Consider the following 26,979-nt stretch of genomic DNA (forward strand, 5'->3'; position numbering starts at 1 on the left):
TCTCAGTAAGACAAGAGAATCTTAATGAAATTATTAATATCCATCTCAGTTACCTGTTTTGTTCTTAATGGGGTAATTTGAGCTACTGCTTACCTTGGAGTTTTCATAGAATCATAGTCCTTAGAGTTGGAAGGGACCTCTCAAGGTCATCTAGTCCAACTCCCCTGCAATGAACAGGAATGCCACAGCTGGATCAAGTTACCCAGGGCCTTCTGCAGCCTCGCCTTGAAAGTCTCCAGGGATGGGGCAACACACAACACATCACTAGGTGGTTCGTTCATGTCCTGCTTAGCATAGCAAATATATGTATACTTTTGCAATAGACAGTGCATATCTCCATATCTTTTCCACTTGAAATGCAAAGCATAGCCATCAACTTCTGTTCTTGTTGCCTCAGATCCCAAAGTACGCACACACCATGCAGCTGCATAACCATTATCTTGTTCAAATATTATCTCTGCAGCAGTGACTACACAAGATGCTACAGATTGCTGACCAACCCATACAGTTCAGGAAATATAAGCAAAGATCAGAGCTTTCAAACACACACTGAATTAAATCAACCCTTTTCACACAAATCTAGCACGTATGCCATGAGTACAGTGAAGTCATAGAATCATAGAACGGTTTAGGTTAGAAGGGACCTTTAAGACCATGTAGCTCCAATCCTCTGCTATAGGGAGGGAAACCTCCCTCTAGACCAGATTGCTCACAGCCCCATCTAGCCTTGAATGCTTCCAGGAAGAGGGTAGATACTGTCAGATATATATACAAAAATCACTAAAAGCAGCTATTGTCCCACTAAGAATATTTTGAATTTATTTTTTCTTTCCTGTGGTTTCTTACAGCTATCACCAATCATCTCCTTACTTGCTCTCTAGATATTCTTCTGCACAATCATGAGGGGGAAGTAGGTTGTAGTATTCCTCCTGAAAAGGAGATGTGAGGGGTCTGGAGCACAGGCATTATGAGCAACAGCTGAGGGAGCTGGGATTGTTCAGTCTGGAGATGAGGCTCAGGGGTGACATTACTGCTCCCTGCAACTACCTGATGGGAAGCTGTGGTGACGTAGGAGCTGGCCTCTTCACCCATGTAACTAGCAATAGAACTAAAGGGAATGGCCTCAAGTTGTGCCAGGGGAGGTTCAGGTTGGACCTTAGGAAATAGTTCTCTGAGAGAGTGGGCTACCCAGGGAGGCGGTGGAGTCACCAACCCTGCAGGTGTTCAAGAAACGTTTAGGTGTTGTACTGAGGAACATAGTTTGGTGGGAAATATTGGTGGTAGGTGGATGGCTGAACAGGACAATCTTGAAGAACCTGTGGTTCTATGATATCTGATAACCTCGAGTTCATGAGGGAATGCACTATGACAGGCAGGAACATGATCATTTGACAGGAATGGGAACTCACATGAAAGAGCTTCAAATATGCATACTTACTAGTAGTCTCATTGCTTATCCATCTTGCCAGACCGTCTCAGGGTATCCAGCTAGAAAACGAACACAGCGCAGATCTTTTCTTAACTGTGCCTTTTCAGAGGTTTGTTCACATGCTCTCAAGGTTGGGCTGTGCAATTGCAGCTGTGTGTGTATTGCACAAAGGAAGAAATATCTCTGTACTGAAGAGAGGGTGCAGCCCCTGAGCATGAAGACTTAATGGCACTTTGCGTAGGGTTAGCCTCCTCCCTGTAACACAGCCTGGTGTGAGGGCCAGCCAGCTGAGCACACAGAGTGCCCCTTTCACAAGGTCAGTCCCTTTCTGCTGTTATCTTGGGCAATCATCTAAAGCTGAAGTGGACTTTTCACTATTAGCTTCTAAATATCATTTTTTCAAACCTGAAGAGCACAACTGTGATCCCAACCCAAGCTGCTTTTCTTTAGCATCCATTTTTCCCAACTGTTTCCACATAACTGGGAACTCATCGTTCCAACAACTTCCACCTTTTATGTCTTTTTACTTTCCAAAATGACACACTGTGCCACCATCACAGAGATACGTGATGTAAACTACAAAATTTTCAACAATTCACACAATTTGCTAGAGCAAAGACCAAATTCAGAGCTATTGTGAGACCATTAGGCAAAGCTAAACTTCAGGGCTACAGCATTCGAAACCACTGGAGAGGTCTTAGTAATGTGAGATTGAGGACAGTACACAGTTTTCAGTGAACAACATATATGCACTTCAGAGACACTGGAAACAGTTATTTGATAGCTTTTACAACTGCTTTTACTTGATTAGTGGCAGCTTTTCTCACTGTGCGGCTGTATGATCACAGTAGTGTATGATTCCTGACACTTAATCCCTACTTGTCCAAAATACAGGTTATGCCTTAATCTACACCTTAAAACATGAGATTAGAAAGAAGCAAACATTTTCAGCTTCCTTATAAAAATTTTCCATTGAAAACCTTTTCAATTTTTAGCTATTTATCCTAAAAAAACAACCCTAAATAACAGGTACTAGAAAACAACAGCACGCAGAGGGCAATCTGACTTGTCAAGATAATGTTTACTAATTTTGGGTGCAAAAATATATGATTTGCTTGCAGGGTTTGGAAGTAATACTAAAGTCACATAATAGAATCAGAGAATATAATCACAGAATGGCTTATGCTGAAAGGGACTTTCGTTTTGATTTTAGTTGCTGTGTGCCTCTTTAATAAAAAGCAAGATGGTGAAAACCTATAGCGTTTCCTTCCACATTTCTCTTTTCCCACCTTAACTTTGCTTTTGTGTATACACATGGCTGTATATGAAGGGAAGAGAGTGCATAAAGAGGGGGGTAGAGGACTTGTGCGGTCTGTAAGTTAAACAGCACTGGTCAAATGACTTCCAAGTGGGACACCCTTGCACAGATATCACTGGATCTGCAAAGGGCAATGTAGGAGATAACCAAGACCAAAATATTCCGGTTCAGGTTGCTTAAGAGGTTTCAAGACTCTTGTCTCTTGTTTGAACAAAAAGTATGCTTGGGAGTAATCTTTGGAGTGGGTAGCAGTGCACAGAGCCTTTCCTTGTGCACATCTTAGGCACAAGGCATAGGTGGCCAAGAGCTGTAGTCACACAATGCAGATGCTCTCACCTGACGGGAGAGATGCAGAGCTCTGTCCCTAAGAGAGCATAGAAAGCTCCTTAGTAATTTCTTTGGGATCATCTCTGAAATACCTTCAAGGACAGTCTCTCTGAAACCACACATCAAAAAGGGGGTTGACCATTTATCTACCATTTTGTTTACTTACCTACTGTAAACTCCTGCTGTCTGAAGTTTTATCTGTACAGAAACTCTCCAGGGCTGGAGGAGGATGCCAGCCTTACTTACACTGGAAAGATGCCACATGAAGGATCGAAGCACAAGCTCAGCTCTGTGGGACAGATTGTGCTGCCAGCTTTAGACACAAACAAACCAGAATAAAACAGAGCCAGGAAATAGGCCTTCCAACAGTTCACCCTGAAGCACTGATCTAAACAGCTCAAGCTACCATGCCCAAAACATCGCTAAGGTCACAGACCATAAAAAGGGATGTTAACTGCAGGTGCCTCAGGATAAAATCATTCCCTAGAGAAAAGACAGAGGATCGAATCCTGCTGCAAATACAGAGAAATTTGGCAAAGCTTCAAAGAGACTTAAGACTGCACTTGTGTTTACAGATTCTCCTCCCTTACTTATTTTTCTGGATATTATTGTCCAAACTACAATCTTAGAATTACTTTTCTTTCCCAGGGCAAAAGGTAGAGCCACTTCGGTAGTAGTGTAGCCACAGTGTCCCCCGCATAACACTTCTCTGTTCTTTTCACTCATGAAGACAAAGCCTTCTTCGAGTGCAGAAAACAAACCAGAGTAAAAGGCACGTTTCTCCTCTAGTCTAAGCGTAAGTTATCAACCTGTCCTCCATATTTATATGCTATGATTAATAAATAGAACAGTAATTTCAAGGTGCTACTGACTGAAATAGTTTCCTGTTTCCATCTTGTAGTTCCCACTGGAAAGTGCCACTTGAAAAATAAAAAGAAGGAAAAGAGCTTCCGAGAAATCATGGCTTGTTCACAGGTGATGCGACAGCTCTTCCTAAGCCTGTACTTAGCCTGAAATTGTGCTATGTTTTAGAAAGATAAATCCAGCAGCTGATTAACAGACGCTGCTCTCATCCTGACTTGCTCAGAAGCTCTGCGGAGGTCATATTAACACCACATGAGAGGTTCTAAACAGGGGTATAATAGCAGATAATACAGATTAGTTTCTAATCAATGTCAGATTAAGTGGTCATCAGAGATGCTGATTTAAGACTCTTGAAAAACAATTTCCGTCTCAATTTCTGTTGTTCATCTATTAAAGAACAGTGTCACTAAAGAGTGAATGCTGTCCCTAATGTGGGTGGTGAGAGAGGTCATAAGTTTGGGCACCAAGAATGCCTCACTGAGTTAAAAAAATATGGCTTAAATCAGAGATCTCAAGGACTCAAAAGACAAGGAGTCTACTTCTCAAACTACTGCTCAAACTTACTCTATACATTGTTCTTTCCTTCATGTGCACAAACAGGCAAAAAAGATAGCTATCTAGAAATTCTGGACATTCACATGTGCCACTTTCAATATTCTTAGCATAAGAATATATTTGCACTTACCTGCAAAGGAATTTTCAGTCTGCGTAGATTCCATCTGAATGATACACTGTGTTCTCCAAATGTAAACAGTCTTAACATAAGGTTGCAAAGTATCACAAAGTATCACAAAGTTCAAAAAGGTGTATCCCATGGGGAAAATCATATAAAAATTAATCTAACCGACATTTTAGAGCTGGACCCTTGAAACACTGACATGGAAATTAGGAATAGTATTTGTTAAATATTTTCTGATAAGGACATAGAATCATAGCATGGCCTGGGTTGAAAAGGACCACAATGACCATCTGGTTCCAACCCCCCTGCTATGTGCAGGGTCGCCAACCAGCAGACCAGGCTGCCCAGAGCCACATCCAGCCTTATTATATTTATTCTTCTCATCACTGTCTCCAAACTACTACAGATCCCAATAGCTTATATTATCATTCTGTAATGGCTTCTCTCAGCATGACTGAAGCTGCAGATACAGTTTAAAAGAGAAATTCTTACATAGCAGTAAGATTTTAACAGTTTATTTTGAGCATTATGAGGCGAAATTAAATTTTCACAATGACAACAGGAAAACAGAGCCTGCAAAATATTACTCCAAATGCTTTTCAAATCAGCAGCTAAGACACAGTGACTTACCAGCTGACCTACTGGAGGCACCGCTCTTAGCCCAGCTTGAAATGAAATGGTCACAAAACATACCACAATGTTTTTGAAGATAACCTCATCACGGACACAGGTAAATCTAGGTAACCTGTGACACAGACTGACTTACTTTTTACATGTAAATACACTGGAGACTAAATTACCACAGATCTCTAAATACGGGACCATGTCAAGACAGTACTCAACTCTCCAGAATGTATCTTCTTTCTTTTACTGCCCTAAATTAACCCAAATCTGTCTTTTAAACATTGAGTTCTATCTTGCATTTTCATTTAATAAATATTGATTTAAAACCCCCAGAAAAAATGTTAAAAGTTCTTGTTTCCATAGCTGCAGGACACCAATTAGTGAAGGAAAGGAATGCAGTTGACATTGCTGCTAACGAGGAAAATACGATGCCGATTAGCATATATCTCATGCTCTAGAAAGCTCGTGTCTTTCAACAGTCTGTAATTATTTTTCTCTTCTGCTGCCTAAAATGTCTCTTGTGACAAAGTATAATATTATTTTAACTTCAGAGCTGTTGTGAACTAAGCTCAGTTAAGACTATTTTACACTTGGCAACTTCTGGAGAATACATTAGAGCCACGGTTTCTTCATGCTCCACATCCAGCCTCTGTATTGAGCGAGGTGAGAGCTCACTATCTGACCAAACAAAAAAGCTCTACTACTTACTGCTTGCAAGCATGACAGCAGTTAAATGTATCTCCATAACAACAGACTCTATAGCAACAATTTCCATTTCAGTTGTGAGGCCTACCAAGTAATCTAGAGGTACTTTGCAGCGTTTGGCTTTGCCTCAAAAAAACTGAATGAAAAATAAATCAATAAATCAAACCAACAACCCACAAAACAAAACAAAACAAAGGAGAGTGCTTGTCTCCTACGCACTTGCTGGTGTGCGAAAAGCACAACCAGTCTTTCAGACACACTTAAGGGAGAGGCTGTTGGGTTGTTGGTCATCTACGTGGTCTCAGTACAACTCACAGGGCAGAAGAAGGTGGAGGAGTTATAAGTGGAGAGAGAGAGAAACAGGAAAGGTCTTCTGTGAAGTCTGAGTTCCAAATCACATTGGCTGTAGACAGACACTCTATTTTTAGCAGGATTCACCAATTCTTATTTCTAGCAAAAGGCTGCTGGCAGCTATGTAGCCTCCTGACAGAAACGCAGAGGAAAAGCATGATGCACTTTTCCTCTCCAACTCTAGGGAAACCATTTTCCCACATGTGACAGTAACGTGGCTCAGATGAACTCATAGTTTCTGAACCACAATTCCACATAATGAACACCTGTTTGATTGACATGTTAGACTTGGAATGCATGAGTATGATGGAACAGAAATACCATTTATTAGCTTAATCACTTAATAATAATAATAGGTTTTAAAGTAGCTCATTATATTCTATAAGCCAGATTCAAAATACTCTCTTAACCAAACATATCCGTATTTTCAAATTAGATGCATGGTTTAAATATTTAAAATTTATTTTGGTTCACATTTTAAGTTCAACAATTCACAAAATGCAGATAAAGCTAAGAAGCTGGATTGTGCTAGGACTTGTAATGGAAAATACCTTTCAAATGTTAGTGGGCACCAAGTCCAGGGGGTCATACTGGAGCTAACATGGAGTTAAACCTTTCTGAAGCCGACACCATAAACATAAGGTTCTCAGCATATCATGTGGCAAACAAATTAATTCACAGTGAGTGAACAAGTAGGTTTGTTTCACTAGGAAATTCAAAACTGGATGTCAAAGAGAAAACAACTGTAAATATAAACTGATTCTGATTATTTTACTGAGCAGTATAGTAACAATCTTCTACACAATCACATAGCCAGGAGAAGAAAGTGGGACTGATTTTCTTAGACTTATCAGCTGCTCACAATTCACAAATAATGAAGATATTTGAATTTGAACAGTCTAAATCATTCCATTTTCCAGAGCCATCTATCACTGCACAGTCTTCATTCCTTAGATTATTTGGTTCTCCAGATTTCCAGTTGCTGTAAGTTAAAGGCCCACCGCTCAGGTACATGAATCTGCCCTCAGTTTGTGCATCAGATATCCCAAGATAAGCTGAGCCTAAAGGGTTAACTAAATCGCTTAGAGCAGCATTTTCAGCCTCATTCCTAGGAGAGGCAAGCACACTTCCAGCTTTTGCACACAGGGATTTTCCCTTTTCAAAATTATCTTTCTTTCCACTTGAGACAAACATTTTTTTACCAACATTCACAATGTCCTTTAAAGTCATGGCTAGAAGAAAAAGCAAACACCACATTAAATTACACCATAAACTGAAGATTCTGAAGTAATTTATCCATATTATTATTATTATATAATAATATAACTAAATTATAATAATAATAAGTTATAATTATAATTATAACTCAATTATAACCAGTTTTTTGCTATTTAGTACAAGCAGACTACTTGTAGTAGTAGGCAGAATCCAACAGAAATTAAACTAAATTAACATCTGGATATACCAAATCCACATTTTAATAAAACATGATTTTCACAAGGCTTGGATCACAAGTAATTTTTAGTGGTTTTCTGCTCCCATTTTACCTATACCTCAGTTCTTGAATCAAGATCTGAAGGAACTTCCTCCCTTAATCAAATTGCTAGCATGACCAAAAAAGCTTGCCAGGTCTCAATGCAAAAATCAGAGACTAATTAAAATTCATGCAGAGGAACTGAGCTGCCATTAGGAGATATTTCCTAACTATTAGCTTTAACCTGGGATCACAGAAACTAAAGCTAAGAGACTGTAATGAAATTCAGAGTTTAAAACCAGGGAGCAGAAAAAAAGACATAGAGGAACAGCTTTAGTGAGCCCAGGAAACTGAATATTTGTCTTGAAAACATAAATGATCTGGGAAGAAATATACATCTATAGTTCATGTACCTGTCAGGTACACCCCCCCAAAAAAACACCCCAAACCAATGGAAAGTGAGGCTCTTGCTCATTTAATGGATAAGACTAGGCTTGCAACAACCCGTTTGTAATGCATTTGTTTCTTTAACAGACATTTATTTTACCTTACTGTCTTTAACAGGTATTCAGGGTAAGTGTGAAGGAGGTCTACCATCTTATAATAATTGTATGAGAACTCCAAAAAGAAAACCAATATGACTGTATCTTACCTTTTTTGTACCTGTTTAAGTCATCTTCCAATACCCGGATTTTCGTTTCCAAAGCAGTTATTTGTCGGTGCAGGTCATCACTTACATCAACTAGGAATTAAGGGCATTATTTAGCTATTTATCTTAAAAATAACTACACCACTGCTTCCTTTCATCTAATATGATTCTATGTGTGAGAGGTTTTGTTTCCAGAGCAGAAACCATAGGCCATGTTGCAGATGATAGAAACATGAGAGCTTTAATACTTACTTCCACGTTCTCCTTTTTGACCCTTCACTCCTTGTGGTCCCACCTCTCCTTTTAATCCTGGAGGTCCTGCTTTTCCAGGCAAACCCTGCAGACCTCTCAATCCTTCTCCTAGAGTTTGATTTGAGAGAAAACAGCTTAAATATTTTCAGAGCCTGTTCTCCCACCATGTTTCCTTAGTGCTTTGAGAGAGTCCTGAACTCAGGAATAGTTTAACAACTAGCAATGGTGTGTAGAAGACACAAACACTAAAGTCCCTCTTAGGAGGACAGCTGCAAAGCCCAACTGAGGATAGGGGGTAAAGAGATGAATATGCTTGGAAGAAAGGGATGAAATTGGTGTGGGAAGGGGAAATTGATAATGTTGGTAGAGCTATCTGTCTTTGGGCTTTGAGAAAGATTTTCATCAACAAAATAAAGCCCCCACATTCACACCAATAAGAAAAGGAGATAATCCACAACGTTAGAGGACTTCTTGGTCACCCATGGTTTCCTAATACTCACTTGTCATTTTACGTTTTCTACGATGCACTGTAAGATTACCCTGCACTTTATGAATGATGAAATTCTTTTGGGAAATACTCAGTATTTTGGGTTTGTACACAAAACACAAAATATCCTCAAATTCAAGGTGAATACTTATGAAGGCTGGAAAAAAAAAAAAAAAAAAAAAAAAGAACATCCCACATGGTAAATACATTCTATCTCAAAGGAATAATGATTTTTTAATATACATCTGAACAGCAAAGAACTAAGAAATGGAGCATGGCCAGGAGTCCTAACTCCATAGAAAGGAGAGGAACGAGACACCTAACCAAAATATCCTCAAGGTGTTAAAACACTATATTAACTTTTAGAGGTCAATAACATTTCATTTTGCCATTGCCCAAGTCTTCCAACCCATTCATTCTGTGAAACACCACCCCTACTTCCACCTGAAAACTGTTCCTGTAAAAAAATATACATTTGCTAGGAACTGCATTACTTTGATGAAAAATCACTGTGATGCAAAATTCCTTACTCTATCTATTTATGAAAATCCATTGTAATTAAAGCTTAGTTACTGCAGAGGTACACATGGTCCAAAATCAGAAAGCCATTACATGTAATCCAACCATATATTATAATATACTACCTAGAAAATTAGATAAAATGTAATAATGGTCAAGCATACCTCCGAAGTGGTTATTTAATCAGGCAGTGATGGCTTCACATATTTTAGCCATGATACTGCAGGGAGCAGATACTGAAAATGTCTATACAGAACACTGATATATTCCACATAAATTTTATGTCTTACGTCATATAAATGTATCATAGATTGGTTTGTGTTGGAAGGGACCCTAAAGATCATCAAGTTCCAATTCCCTGCTATAGGCAAGGTTGCCACCTACTACATCAGGAAGCCCAGAGCTACATCTAACTCAGCCTTGCACACTTTCGGGGATGCAATATCCACAGTTTCTCTGGGCAACCTGAATAACTAAATGCATATCAAGTGGTATTCATACTGATAGGAATTTGCTTGGATGCTGAAAAGTAATTAGCTAACTCTAAGAGGTGTAGCATAGACATGACATGATGATATAAATTTGGGATGAGTGGCTCACAAACAAAAAGGTGGTGCTGCCATTCAGCAATACCTGGACAGACTGGAGAGTTGGATGGAAAGGAACCTTATAAGGTTCAACAAGGGTGAGTGTAGAGTCCTACAGTGAGGGAGGAATAACTGCATGTGTCAGTGCAAAGGGGTTGACCTGCTGGAAATTAACCCTGTGGATAAGGGTCTGGGTGTCCCAGTGGACAGCAGGTTGGCCATAAGCCAGCAGTGTGCCTTTGTGCCAAAGAAGGCCAGTGGTATTCTAGGGTGCACTGAGTGTGGACAGCAGGTCAAAGGAGATAACCCTCACCCTCTATTCTGCCCTAATGAGACCAGATTTGGAGTACTGTGTTCAGCTCTGGGATCCCTAGTTCAAAAAAGACAGGGATCTCCTAGAAAGAGTCCAGCGGAGGACCACAAAGATCATTAGGGCCCCGGAGCACCTCATATGAGCAAAGACTGAGAGATCTGTGTCTGAATAGCCTGCAGTAGAGGAAACTGAGAGGGGATCTTATCAGTGCTTGTAAATGTCTAAGGTGCAGGAGACAAGTGGGGGCAGGTTCTTTTCAGTGGTGCCTAGTGACAGAACGAGAAATTCCATATGAATATGAGGAAAAACTTCCTTACAGCATAGGATGCAGTAACAAAAATACAGTTCTGTATGTACTCACTAAATATTTTCTCAGAAACCATTTTATATCTTGGGAAAAGGTGGTGACTTTGTTCTGCTGTGTGACAGAAAGCACTTCCTGATCTGTTTATTTGCAGCAACTGTTTGTCATATCATGTCTTGGGGGAGTTCAGTTGCTGGGACTTAGTTAATTTGAAGAAACCCAATTACTATCATTAGGTTAGTAGCCAACTTTAGCAAGCATTATTTCTGGTTTTGAGAGGTGGCCCCTGGAAAGGAAAGCAGATGTAATTTAGTAAGGTGTGTAGGAAACTCTGTAAGTGGCTCAGAACACAAATGGTACATTGAAACATTGTTTTATCTCCATTTTATGGGCCACTGTGAAAATGTGAGTTTATGTTTGTATGGAGTTTTTGTTTGTTTGTTTGTTTTTTAAATTTATTTATTACATACAAGTATCTGGAATAGAATTAAAAAGCAAGTGCTTATAGACAGCTTTCCACAAACTTAGAGAAGCTATAAAAGGTTAATAGGGCACAGAAGAAGGAGAAAAGTGGAAGAAGAGAAAAGGCATAGAATAAGACTAAAGGGATGAAAAAGGAGCGTCAAAAATACACTACTCATAAATGCTCTATACCTGGGTCTCCCTTTTCACCTTTGGGACCATCTCTTCCATCTCTGCCTGGTAATCCATTTACTGCAGGAGCACTACACTGAATGATGGGACAGGAATACATTTTCTCTTCAGGTTTCTCTGTGCTAAGTGAACTTGTTGCCATCATCAGTGATAGACAAAGTAGAATGGCACTGAGAGGCTGAAGAAGAGTCATTGCTAAGTCCACAAATCTGTGACAAATAAAGCAAAGTCGTATCACAATTTTCTCCATTTACATGACCATTTTAAAGGGCTGTCTAGGAAAGAGTTGCCTGCATAGCTCAGAAAATATACTTTGATCTTTGTTCCAAAGAGCAAGAACAAGGGCTAGTGTATGAACCATTAAATCTAGCCTCTGATTGTATCCTTATGTATAGAAACCAGAAGAAAAACAATGAAGCTTAGAAAAATCTGAAATTGTCAAGCTGTAATGAAAATATCACCCATTTCACCATGCTGCAAATCCATATATATATATATATATATATATATATATATATATATTATTAATTGCAAGTTAGAACTTAAATAATTTCTCTTTATGCCAAATGATTCATACAGATAGTTTGCAACAAATCCTAAACTCTCCAGCTATTTCATCTCCGCAAGGACTCTTCTCTCTACAGCTGTTAGGATTAGTGTATGCTCAAACTTAGAAAGATTAAGATATTTCTCTTGATAATACCTTCAGTACTAGCAAATGCTGATAGCTTAAAGAAGAAAAATTTCAGGTGTGCTTAGATAGTCATCATCTGATCGCTTCTCAGTTTCTCCTTCCACACCTTGTATATTAATAAAGATACATTACTTCTTCAGTATCATGCCTCAGAGCTCAAGTTCTCTTGGATCCTAGATCTGCAATACTTTGCTGCCCTCTCTGAGCAGAACAGTGACAGGCAATAACATCGTAAGATAAAACTCTGCATTATGTTCTGATGAGCTGCATCAAAATAATTATCCTCAGTTTTAATATGACGGTCGAATTTGATGCAAACACGACCCATATGTTTTGTGTTTAACTGAAAACAACAGCAAACAAACAAACAACAACAAAATGAAGCTACCACAAACATAATCTGACAGACTGAAAGGGTAAATGAGTACTAAGTCAACTGGCTTTATTTCCTCTCAGTTCTACTAATCAGCCTTAAGTAGGAAATACGTTTAAGGAAATATTGTCTTAAACAAGGAGATAAGGAGAGAAAATCATATCCAGTGTGAATTTTGCTAATCACTTTATTATTATTTTTAATTTTAAGCCTCAGGAAAAATTCCCCATGGAGAACACCCTACTCTGTCTTGTTTCATCTGATAAAGTGAAATATAACATGCACTCACTAGCTTATCGCTTATTATCACTAGGAACAGAAAGCAGATAAAGAAGCACCACTTTTCTGCATACTTTGCTGTAGGCTCACATCCAAATCTGGAGCAACTGCAATAAAACATGGGAAATGACTTAGCTGACCAGTAATAACAGAGCTTGAATCCAGTTTATTTTTCCTATCCAGCATCATGGACAAAAATACAGCTCTTCTCATCCATCCAAGTGCTTTTTCTGTTGAATTTTTATACTTGACTCATTATTTGGTACCAAAGAAGATGCTACTTTTGTCTATCACAAAGGCAATACGAAAAGGTTAGTAATAATGGTCCAACAAAACAAATTTAAAACCAAAAGCTCACAGAGAATATTGTCACTACAGAGTCCCTAACACACAGACCGTTGTTATTTTTGGCTGCCAGCCTTCTGAAGCCACCACCTATTTACCTCTGAAGTTTTCCAAGATGACTGTTCCAAGTCTTTACTCTAGGAGAACCAAAGGGCCTCTTTCACCTCTAAGAAACTGGTGGCAGGGTTTCCTGGCAGCTGTATCACTTCAAAAAGACATTAATGACAGTTCGTATCAACATTAGTTTGGATTTATATATATATATACATATTTTAAAGCAAAATGTTCCCACTGTACCAGAAAAAATCTTAGCAATTTCCTAAAATAGGAAACAGAGATTCTGCAATCCATATTTAAGTTTAGAGAGGATGGAGATTCCAACATAGAGAATCACGCCAAGTGTGGGTGCAGTAACACTCCTCGAGTACCAAGCCTTACACAAGTGAGGAATATTTAAGCAGAATGATCAGAATCAGGCCCTAAAATGAAGCTGCTTTTATGCTTAGGAGGTAGCTAGTTCTGGAAGTGATATCAGAACACCTATTTCAAGAGATATATCTCAAAAAATTCTTCCATTCCTCCATAAAAACATATTATGACATGACTCACTGAATGAAGGTAAAAAATCAGGGAACTGATCCTGGAAGAGGCAGCCAGGAGGCAAAACAGTCCTAATCATGGAGCTGACAGCTGAGTCATCAGCCCTGAAGCCTAAATTTGACAGAAAAGGACAGCCCTATTGAGTCAAATACTGGGTAAAATAAATATTACATTAGTATAGAGAATACTAAGGGATAGAATGCTGTTAAATGGACAGATCACACCCTGCTAACAGTCTTCATTAGCTTACTGTGCACCATTAGGGCAGCCACTTTCTAAGTGGTATTCTTGTACTTGCAAGGGTTTCAAGGCCTCAGTACGGTTAAATACATATCACAGCAAAAGAGAGTTTTACTTACCAGCACCTTTACCTGCTTAGTGCACAGTGAAAACCTTATCACTTCATTGGCTTTCCTGACAGCTAGTGTGACAGGAAGTAGTAGAGAAGAAACAGAAGATGAGTGGATTTTTATCTGGAGAACCAGCCTGCCAAGAGATAAAGAAAGTCCTTTACATTTCCACTAAAAGCTGTAATTTTGAGCTTTATTTGGGGTTTTCTGGCTTATCTCTGTCTTGCACAATCCTAGTGATCATCTACTCCAACCTTACCACCCCTATTTACAGGAATTGTGTATGACATTCTGCGAGTAAACCCTTTGCTCTTTGCCTGGCCTTGGATATATATTGACTTTGTTACTGTACAAATGAAGAACAAAACAAAACAACCCCCTCACCACAGAGAGACAGAGAAGAACAAAAAAAAAACCAAACCCAACAACAAAAATCAGGATATCTGAAAGGTATTCACTGTGACCATAATGTTTTTCACCTTAATTCAGTCAATGGATTAATCTTCAAATAAGGACTTGGATTTTGCTTGACTGCAGTGACTATTTTTCCTTCAGTACACTCTGAATTATACATGGGGAAAAAAACTGGCCAGCTCAAACAGGTGCATTTGTGTGTAGATTAGAAAAGACAACATTGCATGAAGAAACAAATCAACACATAGATTAAGTCACCTACTACTTCTCTTCCTTTAAAGACAGTGATCAGGCTAAAATTCTCAATGGAGCCTGCATGAAAAGTACAATAATAGGAATAGTTTGTCTTTGGGTGTATCACCAAAGATAGTTCTGAAATAATAGTAGTATAAAATGTCGCTCTAAGACTCCTCAGATGTTAGATGGCTATAACAACTCTGCTTGCGGAAAACTTCCTTATCCAGATGTCTGATAGACATCTCCAGCTGAAAATATCAAATCAAACTCCTTCAGCCATTTGATGAAAATATTGGAAAGCCAACACTGTGAAGAAAACTTTTGGACTTAGAGGTCTATTTCGTTTAATAAGAGGCTGGAAATTTGATACTGATTGGCTATCTTGGCTAACTAGAACATGGTATCCATATGCTGTCAACACTTGGCTTCTAGAGCTCACACTGTCACCTTGTAGTCCACAAAAACTTATGGTTTATTTTGCCCCCTTTGAACTTCTCTGATTCCTGCCTGCAAAAAAGGAAGTGTGAATTAGACAGCATTCTCAGCAATTACCTTACTCCTACCACTCACCAGCTCAGAACACTAAACATATCATGTGAAGCAAGAGATGTATTTATCACACAGAAGCAGTGGCACAGCAAAATACTTATATGCATTATCCAAGCCTTCAGGACTATTATAAATTCCTGAGTTGAATGACATATAAAAATCATAAGGGCAGATGATTCAGTATTCAAAATTATTAGAAGGTTTTCCGGACTTGTCATTTCATATTATTTTTCTCCTCATTTCTATAAGGCCATCCCCTCCTCTAGAAATATTTAGTTTGAGTACTGAGTTCTTCCCTGCTTAGATGCTCAAATATGCTTTCTTTCTGCATGTCATTTGGTTGTAGGAATTGTCTTATGTCTGTCTGCTCTTTCGTATACAGTGCAGCTCTTCCAATTTTCTCAGAGAAGCAAACAGCCCAGCATGTGAGAAAACCTGGCTTTTGAAGTCTCAAAGTTAACTTTGGAGCCATCAGTTCTGAGTCCTCGTCACCAGCAGCAACATTATATGGCAACAACAGAAGTGGGAGATGCATCCAATTATTTTCCTCACAGCATAGCAGGGTGACAGCTTCTAGTGGTTTGCAAAGGAGTGTATGGCTAAAGCAGCAGATAGAAATGCACAGCCAGCTCACTGATTCACTTTGATGTCAGACCAACAGTGTGCTCTTATCTCCAAACCAGGAGCTTACAAAGTATTTCAAACCTTACACTGAGACAATCAGAGGCAGGATTAAAGAGTTCCAAAGAACAAGACCCTAGGAATAACCTTATTTCAGAAAAAAATCTCAGACCAGGCATTATGGAGCACAATTCTTAACAGGTGCTCAATACAGTGAGCATAATTAGAACCCTCACATAAAATCTAAAGTGGAAGCTGTCCTGTTCTTCTGAATTAATAGTGATTTATCCCTTTCCTGTTTAACCTACCATGCATCTATACTTCTGCATAGTAAGAAGAATGAAGCAGAGCTGAAACTCTCTTTATTTTCAGCTGTCAGCCAGCCAGACACAAAGACTACACGGAAAGTAGTTCCTGGTGCTGGGTTGCTACCTGGAGGCAATCTTCACCAATGATAAAGTCTTTGGATTTCATGTACCCACTGCCTACATAAAAAACTTTTCCATTTCTTGTGAAAGAGATCAAAATTTCTACAGAAGAACATGCTAGGAAGAATGCCATAGTAAAAAACACAAGTCAAAAAAGTGATAAGTAGGAACAGGAATAATATTGTAATTATTACTCATCTCACCAGCCACTGTAGCTGTTAGTACAAGCATCAAGAAGTATAAAACTCCAAGTTTATTTTACTGAAGTATGTCTATAAGAGACCCAAACAAGCCCATCCCAGCAAATTTCCAATGGGTGTCAATAATGACCAGATAGATGATAAACTAGGTACAAAGCTGAAAGCACCTTCTTTTCTCTTAAACACTAAATGACTGCACTTTGGACTGGAACTACACTCATAAACAAAATGATTCCTGTTTCTTACTACAAACAGTCTCATTTGAGATGCTGATCCATGCTTTGGAGTTTATGAAACTGAACACAGACTATAGAGAAGGTCTAAGAGTGAGATGATCTGATGCAGAGCAGGAAAAAAAAAAAAAAAAATCAACAACAACAAAATACTTAACTTAGAAGAAGATCAGGCTTAAGATTTCAAACAAAGTTTACAGCTTATGATGAGCATCCTCATTTAGGGAGCAGGCAACCAAGAACACATACACCAAGTTCCTCCTTTCTACTTGAAAATGAGCAGGTTGAGCTATAAGACATGTGAGCTGTAGAATGGTGCTTCTGCCAAAATAGGATGAGTTGTTCGTGTCTTTTAATTGACTAGTCAGTAAGGAATTTTAGAGGGCTTTCTTCATATTGCAAGTAAAAACTGTCAAACACAGGCCTCTCCAATATGCAACAAAAGAGGCTTGAATGCTGTTGTTTCAGAAGCTGAAAATACATTTTGCTTTTCAATTTAAGGGCATATTGAGGAAGATTTTGTAATTGAGCAGGTAAGAATTCAGATAAGAATCCCACACAGACCTGATAATACATGGTAGAATTAGGCTGTACTTAAAATTCTTCAGTATGTGAAGTAAAGCTTGCAAAGCACAAGATGGTTCCTGAGACTAACCACTCAGGTTATGGGATCAACCTAATCAGGATCTTCTCTTTCTGTGTCTTAATGATTCTATAAAGGATTCAAAGTAATTAGCAGGATTTTGAGGGCAAAACAAGAGAAGCTAACAACTGAACTGAAAGCAGAGATGATAATGGATTAAATGGCCACAAAGTGACCTCTGGTGGACGGACAGCAACAAGAGTGGCCAGTAGGTGTATGTACTGCTTGGGAGAATAGCCTATTAATTTAACTACATTATATCCACTGTGTTGAATATGACCTAATATTTTGACATAATCCAACAAACTTTCCGATGGAAATAGAATTATTCAATGCAAAAAACCAGGAAGCTAATGCCAGAACTTTCGAAACCTCTGTAACGAAAAGGATTATTGACTTTGCATATATTAACACTATACCTTTAATAAAGTGAAGTGAAGGCAATTTTTCAGATAATCTAAAAATCAGAAGAAAAGCTAAAGGAAACAAAATGATCCTTGGAGAGCACGTCTGTAACTCTGAAAAGCATGAGATTTTCACATCAGCGTGAGGTGGGGTAACCTGCTGCTTTCAGCACACACAAGTTGCTAATCACAGCCTCTGTACTAAATGGTAAGATTTTCTATACAGATGCATTAAAACACAGATTATCCCTAAAGACCTCATCTATTCCCAACTAAGTGTTGTTGAACAGAACTGTAAGGTTTGGAATCCCTTTGATACCACGTCCCAGAGAGGCTCACAGTGCTATTTCAGGGCCTGTATTTGTAGAGGGCATACATGTTCTAAGAGATCATGAACTCTGTGCAGGTCCATCTAAGACTGCAGTCCCCCTCTTGGTGATTAGAATGACTTTCCCTTCCTACTGTTTCTCCATTTCCACCAGTTACGAGTCCCAAGAGCTTCTCACACAGTTCTAACAGTGGATACAGAAGAAGGTTTGCTGTACAGAAATAACAAAGTGAAATTGTTTCCAAGGTAAACCAGTCTGTCTTGGCAACAGTTGTCCTGGCAACAAAGTCTTCTAGCAGAGCATCATGGCCGCTGATCCATGGAAAGCAATCCATGAGTCATTTTTTCTCAGGGCCAGGGAAAAGGGCTGAGTGCCCCCAACCATTTGGCTTTCCCCTCCACTCTAGTTGTGACAGAACCCCCAGGAGCCACAGAAATTAACTGAAATGCCGTCTCTTTGCTGTGGATCTGGGGCATATTAATAATACAAAATATTAACAGGCAGCAGCAGTATTTTACCATATAGAGTACCATTTTCTTATTCCTTATTTTGGCTAGTCATGTGAAGAGCTTAACTCTTCACTAGGAGAGGAAAATTGCATTGGAAAATCACATTGAAAAACAAATCAAGACAGCCATGACAGCACTAAGAAAAGTACTGAGAGAAGCAGCAGAGCACATTTCTGCCTAAACTGTTCAGAAATTCATGTGAAAGCTTTGGAGAGCTGCATAGCTCAGGATTTCACACCTTCCACAGAGAGTGGCACAGACACTGATCTGTGCTCATCTGATCTGTACATCATCTGCACGCATCAGATGTACAGAAAAAATTTGACCTGGAAGTTCTTGCCTTAGACAGTGCATTCGTGCTCACCTCTGCCCAGCTGTTATCACTTGATTGCCTTCTGCTCAAGTGTCATTACTGCAAGTTTCTATCACTCTGGGACAAGGCATGTGCAATATTAAGCACAGCTCTTTTATCTGCACAGCATGTACTTAGCACCCACTGATTAAACAAGCAAGGGGTTGGCCACAGAGCAGAAACCTCAACTACCACAATTAAAACCCACCCATTAAAAGAATCAGGAGAACTACCTGGGTCCATTCAGGCTCCAAAGGTCTGTCACAAGGGTGAGGATGCCCCAGGACCCACAGGTCCAGGAACAGCAGCAGTTCCAGCCATGTCACAAAAAGTGATCTGAAAGAAACAATCCTAACTCAGAAAACATAACTTTTCAACAAAAGCATTTTCTTCTGGAACATTTCTCAGCGTTCTTTCTAGTTGCTTGATGTGAACTATCTATGCATGAGATTGTTCCGTCATGAATATTTGGGCACATACACTTCCATACAGGCAGAATGAACAATAATTTATTAGATGATAGCACAGCCATCACATGAACTGATATTTGCAGAAGATTTGAAGCAGAATAACTTTTAAAATCAGCTTACAATTCTTTTTCCATTACTTGCACAGTAAACATTTCAGGAAGCTGTTGGGCAGGTGGACTCCCAGAGACTTTCAAGGAGAGGGGGGAAAAAAAGCACCAGTAATTATAAGTCACACAGCTTGCAACTGCATAGTAAATACCTGCATCTATGTAAAATTCCACTCCTAACCTAAGCTGGTAAACAACTTGGAAAAAAAGTAAGCACAGGCATAGAAAATATGAACCGACTACAAATCAGCTGCAAACACATTAAAGGCCTCTATTTGTTCAAATGCATTATTCATAGGGAATAATTTGAGCGTTAGTTGTACGCAATTTATGTTGCATAAACTTAAGCAAACACTTGTAACCAAAAGCTGATTTAAGAATTAATGAGCAATCCCTAAATAAAATTTTACTACTAAATAAATCCTTCTCTGAGTTGCGAAGCCATATGTTTTCTTCAGCGTATATTCCAACATTTCTATTAGCAGCTAAGTATTGTAACACTGGGATACTGATAAACACTTGATGCCTTCTGAAGCTCTTGCTAAATAGAGGAAAAAACAATTGCTTTTGAGGAGTTAAGTAATTAAAGTTCAATAGTGACATGACCTCATTGTAGTTTTGCTCTAAGCACTGAAATTTCTATTCTAGAATCAATATTTACACATTTTTTAGTAAATAAATTCAGAGGAGAAACATCCCTTTTTCACCTACCAAAGAATTTCCACTGACCATTGCTGTGTTACTCTGAACAAAGACTTTAGAAATGAATATGTCATATTAACGGGTATTGCAGCATAGCGTAGCACATCCGTAGTCTGGATTGACATAGCACACTGTGCTTTTTAGTGACTATAAGCAATTGGGAAATTCACATTTCACATGCCTTTTAGTCAGCTGTCTCAAAAATTTTTCACACACACCATGACAGCACTATGTCATTTTCTGTAAAAATTCAACAAGAAAACAGACAGGTATTATTAGCAGCTACATGGATGCGCAAACAATAAACACCGTCTCACAAAAGACTTTCTTATACACCTGGGATCTCCTTCTCCCATCCATCCCTCCCCATAACTGGTTGGCAAACTATCTCCCATGTGGATACAGGAAAAGCATGGTCACAAGCCCATGCACCTGAGTAGCTGCGCTTGCATCTCAGTCCACAGCTTCTCTGAGCTCAGGAGAGCATGACACCTAGCCCTGATTTGCACACATTGCACGCTCTTCTGCAGTAACTCTCATCTAAACTTTTAGGTTAAGTCAGACACAAGCAGGTCGTGCTGAAGCAATATCAAGGGAGCACGTGAGTTATGTAATGAGTACATAATAGATTTCACAATTCGAATAAAAATGATACAATAAAACAGGAGCCAACTCACTCTCAGTTCTGTGCTTGCTACACTTTCATAACACACGTCTTAGTCTTTGAAAAACATTTGGCAATGAATCCTAACTGGTCTTAAAAAGCAATTGCCAATAATATGGAAGAGTTTTCAAACTCAGGATTTTAAAACATTCTTTTTCCAAAGAAATTGAGCCAAATGTACACCAATATGGTAACAGATGCAAAAAATGGGTTTATTTATTGTGAGAGAGCTCCCAAATTCTCAAGTGCTTCTCAACCTTCTCCCATCAAACGGGAGCTTTGTACTTTCAATATAATAAGGACTGTTATTCTGTTAGACCTTTCCCTTGTATTGTCTGATTAATATTACTTAAGTTGCTCCGAAACTAACACCTTCTGTTTATTTCCATGGAAACCACAACAGCCACAAAGAACACAATAACACTATTTGAGAGCAAATTCTCAGCCACAAAACACTCTTTTTCAACACAGCCATCACCATTAGCTCTCTGTATTTTCACCAGCCACAAAGAAGAGCCTGCATGCTGTGATTGTAAAAATCTGCACCGATGGAGGTGACCCACAGTCACCACTGCTGGAATACGGCACCCACTGTCTCACTGTCTATCCATTTTCTTTTTATAATACCTAATTTTAATATATGAGTTTGAATGGTACATCTAAATGCAGAAGTTATTCTGAAAAATGTGGAATAGATCCCCCCCCACCCCCCTGAAACTTTCGTAAATACCAGAGAAGCTCTTAAAAACAACTACCTTTTCCCTCCAATGTTTTCTAACCAACGTTTAGATTATCATAGCATACTTCACACCTCTTCATACATAACTGTGAAATGACTGTTAAATGATAGATAAATAAGGTCTTGGGAGGATTTATTGTCATTAATGTCATCCTCCAATAAGAAATAATGTTCACTTCCTTTTGTGAGTGTCTGCACAGCAGATGTTGTCTGCTTTTCTAAAAGGGCAGAACACGAGAAAATTAATTCTCACTGATGACAAAACGAATGATGGAAGAAAGTCATGAGACTGACAAACTGCAGTATGGAATCCAAGCAGCATTGCTAAGACACTGAATTTGTTACCATGCTGTAGTGAAACCATAACGGGAACATCATTTATGTAGCGCCTTTGGAAATGTTACTCATATCTGATACGCAGACAGTATATCAAGCAACATGCACATTTATACCTGTGACAAATCACCAAGCGGCAGATAGATCAGAGTCAGAAAATGTAACAGTATCCAACTTGTCACTTATGCTCTTGTCCATTGTTCTCATTTCATCACTCAATTCATTTCTACCAATTCCTGGCCCGACTGACAGGATTTTATTACTTACGTGCCTATGCAATTTCTTCTGCCTGTACACCATTTATTCCAGGTAACGGTTTCGTAATGCTTAGATGCTATTTATTCCATAGCACTGCTCTTTGCGACTTCCTCAAAGAAGCAAGCAGTCCAGCAGCTTGGCAATGGAGAGCTTTTGAAGTCTCAAGTCACTTTCAATGGTACCAGTTTTGAATATTTTTTGCAGTGGCAGTCATGTCTTCTGGGAACAGGAGAATGAGGAGGACCCAGAAGCACAATACATCTAAATTACTTTCGGCAAAGCTTAGCAGACTGACAGCTTCCAGGAGCATGCTGAGCAAGGCCATGCTATATCCCTGAGTGACCCACATGTGAGAGCAAAGCATACAAGTGCATAGCTAATATGCCAGTTTACTTAGATGTCAGCTCAGCTATGTACTGCTGTTCCAAATGAAAAGTTTAAATGGGTTTCTAGCTCTGCAAATTCTTGGAAAGGGGGTTAAGGATTAAATCAACCAACAAGGATCCCTTTGAGATAGCAATTATACTGCAGTGTTACTAAGATCATGGAGAATGGCTTCAGCAAGATCTCGGAGGAAATGGCTTTAACTCTGAGAAACGTTACATCTTGAAGGAATATTCCATCTCTCGTATGCAGTAATCAGCTGTGGTTTACATCACCAGTCTATCACCATAAGCCACACAATAACTTGGCTGGGTAGCTCAGCTGTGGACAAAACAAAACCCGCAACCCCTTCGGTATCCACATTGCTTGCAAAACTCTGAATCTGATTAATCTGTTAAGGTTCATCTATATGGGGGAAGTAGCTAATGGAAGCTGTTGTACACCTGCTACACCAGCCTGTCTTATCTCAACAAGGACCTTATCTGTATCTCTCACCCTGAAAACAGAAAGTTCCTACTTTTCTACCATGTCTGAGGACTCTGTGAGGCATCCGTCTATAATAAGCTACTCCTTTTGTCTTTTGTTTTCTTTCAGAGAAGGCTAAACAGTGCTGCTCAGTTCTTCTCAAGTCTTCAAATACTGCCTTTGTATACCACATAGCTGGTACTTTTCATGATCCTTAATAATTCATGACCCAATGAAGAGCTGAATCAATGAAGTTGAATAAGTTGAAAAGATACAGTACAAATTAAGCAAATCTATACTATCGTTCCAGGGCACTGTAAACATTTACAGAATGCTCTTAAAACTGTTAGGCATTGTCCATAACAACTAGAAGGGATCTCTGATCTTTTACTATGGATGTGAGACACAAAATTTGAACTTTACAGACCTTAAATGAAATTCCAAACCTGAATAGGTTAAAAACTTTTGGAACAGTGCATTTATAATCTTAAATAAATTCCTATACTTCCCTGAGTAACATCTTTTTTAAGTCTTCCTTTTGGCTTTAAAGAGATATTATTTTAGGTGGAAAGGTGATATTGTTTTCTGTGCCAATTTGCCCAATCATGCTTTGTAAAATTAACTGATAGGAGAAGGCATAAGATCAAAAATATTTCTGTGCTATGCAGTGGATTTCTTCTTTATGGGTAGACTAATTTAGACAGTAGTCAACTCTCTTTTTAGACTAAGCAGCTGTGCTGACATAGATATACTGAAAGCATATTAATTACAAATTCGGGAGGAACTGTCATTTCTCTTCTGTAACTCCTGAATAGCAGTTGCTTTGTGTTACAGTGTGAAATCACAAACTTGACTACCTCACCTGATTTCTGAATGTACTGGAATTGTTGGAAAATGTGAAGTGATTATATTTTAATTATAGCAGAGTTGTGATGACAAATCAGCATTACCTTAAGGTAAAATAATTACTGTGTGTTAATGCTGGCCTTATTAGAGATATGTCAAGACTTCTGTCTTTATGACTAGCTAAGCTGGAAGGCTCCTCTGGCTACAGTTATATCTCAGTCTCTATCCTTCCGTAGTATCCTAAAAATTCCTTTTGCCTTACATTTGTATATAGTGGTATTAGATGCCTTTGCCAATGACACTTCTAAGTAACAGAATGGGGAAAGCAAGAGAAGTACATGTCCTGAGAAGACAATGACAAGAAAAGAACTGTGTGCCAGCATGGCATACATGCTAAATGTTTCATGAGAGACATTTCTGCCATCTTCTCTAGGCTGCTTACAGTGAGACTATGACAAGTACCTATTGCAAAGCCATGGAGAAATTCAAGGTATTTCACAGAAAACTAAGTTAGAAGACATCCTAAGAAAACCTAAGAAATTCAGAAAGACTAAGGTGGAGCATATTAATTGTGGGAGATGTTTTTTTGGTGAAGACTAATAAAGTGATTAGCTGGCTGGAAAAGGTAAGCCTGGCTTGACTCATGCCACTGCAACCATGCTGCTGATGAACAAGGCTGCTTGTTTGTGACCAGCGGCTCCTTTTCTCTTCCATAATGTCCTTTTCAGCTGCCTGTAACAGATGAGCAATTAAATCATTGCCAGTGTAAAAAACCTGAGAAATGGGGGGAAGGTCTTGCTTGCTAGAATCACGGAGGTTTAATATTTCTGCCTAATTTCAGGGAAGATGTACAAGCATGCTGCCACAAATGGCATTATTCTCTCATTCTTTCTTCAGAAAAATAAATGGATTATATGACCTTTCACAACATTCAAGAAGCCCTCTCTTCTATACTGCTATTTTTCCATTGGTTTAATGCCTTAATAGTATTTTCTAGTGAGCAGCTGCATTTCATGAGCTCTCAATCTCTCATGACACATCAAGTAGAGTTATAACACTTTATTAACTTGGTAGACGGGAATTTTCAGACATTCACTTAAGTTAAAATCTGATTTCTTTCTTCCAGACACCTAAAATCTCCAGATTTCTGCAGAATTTGGCAGGGGTCAGAACGACAGATTCTTCCAATAGCACCAGACACATTTTCATTTTCATACCAAATTATGTGAGTTTCAGTGTAATCACTTTACATTGTTTTAATACCGAAGAAAAATTCTTCAACTTTAAGCCATTAAGCTTGTATATCCAGATGAAAATGATGTACTTTTTCCCCTAATGTTTTGACTGCGCTTGCTAAGGATGTTGGCTGAGAGTTCCCAGATAGTTAATGAATTTCTCCCTCCCTAGCAACAATTTATAATGAGTAGAGTTCTTACATCTATGTATTTTCCCTTATTTTGCTCTTTCCTGCTTGTTAGTATTACGGAAAAAAACTATTTGACATGTGAAAGCTCCTTAGAACAATACTTAAAAGGGGAATATGCACCCACAATTTGCACAGTGTTTTCATGTTCCTCTAACTTTTCACCAGTTACTCATAGGAAATCAGAAGATGTTATAAACCTCCCATATAGCTGAGCCCACAGATCCTCTAACCATACTCCACTTGGTAAGCAAAGATGTACTACACAGTTTTAAAGAACTATAGTGGAACACAGTTGCAAGCAAGAAAAATTAGAGAAATCAATTTTTCTGAACCTTGATCCTTTCTTTTCTCCCATATTTTTGTCTGGCTTCATGTTTTCAGCAAGCACACAACCTGGCATGGGTTTACAGTGCTCAAGCTGTCACCAGGACAGGAGCTTCTGTCTCATTCCTGGGGCTGCCATGTCAGCACTGAACGCACTTGCACTGCTCAGTCATCTGCTCTGGAAGAGGCAGTGAAAGTCACTGTCAGAGCTGCTGGCTCTGCTCAGCTGCCCATGCTACATAATAATACATAATGCATCTACACTCAATGAAGATGGCTTGATTAGCACCTTTCATCCTGATTTGCCGCTGTTTAATACATAGCATGAATACTCCTGGACAGCTCTTAAGTTATTCCTTTAAGTAAAAAGTACTTTTAAAGATTAACATTACATTTCAAAAATCACATTTTGGAAACCAAACGTGGCAAATTTAGACTTCATTTCATCTCCCTGCCAGAGCCTTGGCACATACGTACTCCCAGATGTATTATTCCTCCTTGCTCACAGTTAGTCTGCACTGTCCCCTGAAAATAACAGGCCTTTAGAAATGGGGCAGGCATCCAAAATGCTTGGAAGCCTCTATTCCTCGAGTGTTAGGTGATGGGCTTGGCAAGGGCTAAAGAGCCTGGTAATTATGGGAGTATTTCTGGTAAGCCATTAAAACTGCAAAATTCAGCCCCTGTAATTTTGTATCTTTATATTCTGCTTTGCTGTTTGACTCTTTAGCCAGAGCAAATGCCCAGTTGCAACTGAGCTCACAGTAGCTCTGAATTCACGGAGTTAATTCAGACAAAGCTGCGCTAACATTCAATTTACTAAACTTAGGGCTTTGCAATTAGCAGCCAAGAAACAGACAGGCTGGATTAGTTGCATATACACTTATCTACCCAACTGTGAAAAGAGGTGCACAGATAAGCTACACTGTGAGAATAACAACAATGAAGCAAAGCCCAGTATTATGAAATCTCAGTAATAAAGAGATAGTACATTAACATACTTCCTGTAAAATAGAAGACCAGGAATATGACTTGCTTCATATGTGTTTAATGTGGCATCATATGTTATGCTAAACTCAGAATCATTTTAGAAGACAGAATAGTCTACATAAACACAAACTGAGTCAAAATGAAATCAAAGAATCACTGATTGGCCTGGGTTGAA

General features: G+C 38.9%; 1 protein-coding gene across 3 annotated transcripts in view; it reads right to left on the reverse strand.

The window, feature by feature from the left end:
- Positions 1 to 5,116: 5,116 nt before the first annotated feature.
- Positions 5,117 to 26,979, reverse strand: part of MBL (mannose-binding lectin) — a 28,403-nt gene continuing 6,540 nt past the window's right edge. Inside the window, exons 3-9 of one of the 3 annotated variants that reach the window (XM_015866106.2) lie at positions 19,330 to 19,432; positions 14,187 to 14,313; positions 13,326 to 13,432; positions 11,537 to 11,745; positions 8,673 to 8,780; positions 8,424 to 8,513; positions 5,117 to 7,529 (exon numbers count right to left, since the gene is read on the reverse strand). In XM_015866106.2, the coding sequence (XP_015721592.1) occupies positions 7,156 to 7,529; positions 8,424 to 8,513; positions 8,673 to 8,780; positions 11,537 to 11,729 (765 nt within the window). In that variant the 5' untranslated portion in view covers positions 11,730 to 11,745; positions 13,326 to 13,432; positions 14,187 to 14,313; positions 19,330 to 19,432 and the 3' untranslated portion in view covers positions 5,117 to 7,155. Of the gene's footprint in view, positions 7,530 to 8,423; positions 8,514 to 8,672; positions 8,781 to 11,536; positions 11,746 to 13,325; positions 13,433 to 14,186; positions 14,395 to 19,329; positions 19,433 to 26,979 lie in introns of those variants that run through there. The other 2 variants (XM_015866108.2, XM_032445340.1) reach the window with 2 other exon arrangements.

This window comes from Coturnix japonica, chromosome 6 (genome assembly GCF_001577835.2).
Source record: "Coturnix japonica isolate 7356 chromosome 6, Coturnix japonica 2.1, whole genome shotgun sequence".
Classification (NCBI taxonomy): Eukaryota; Metazoa; Chordata; class Aves; order Galliformes; family Phasianidae; genus Coturnix; species Coturnix japonica.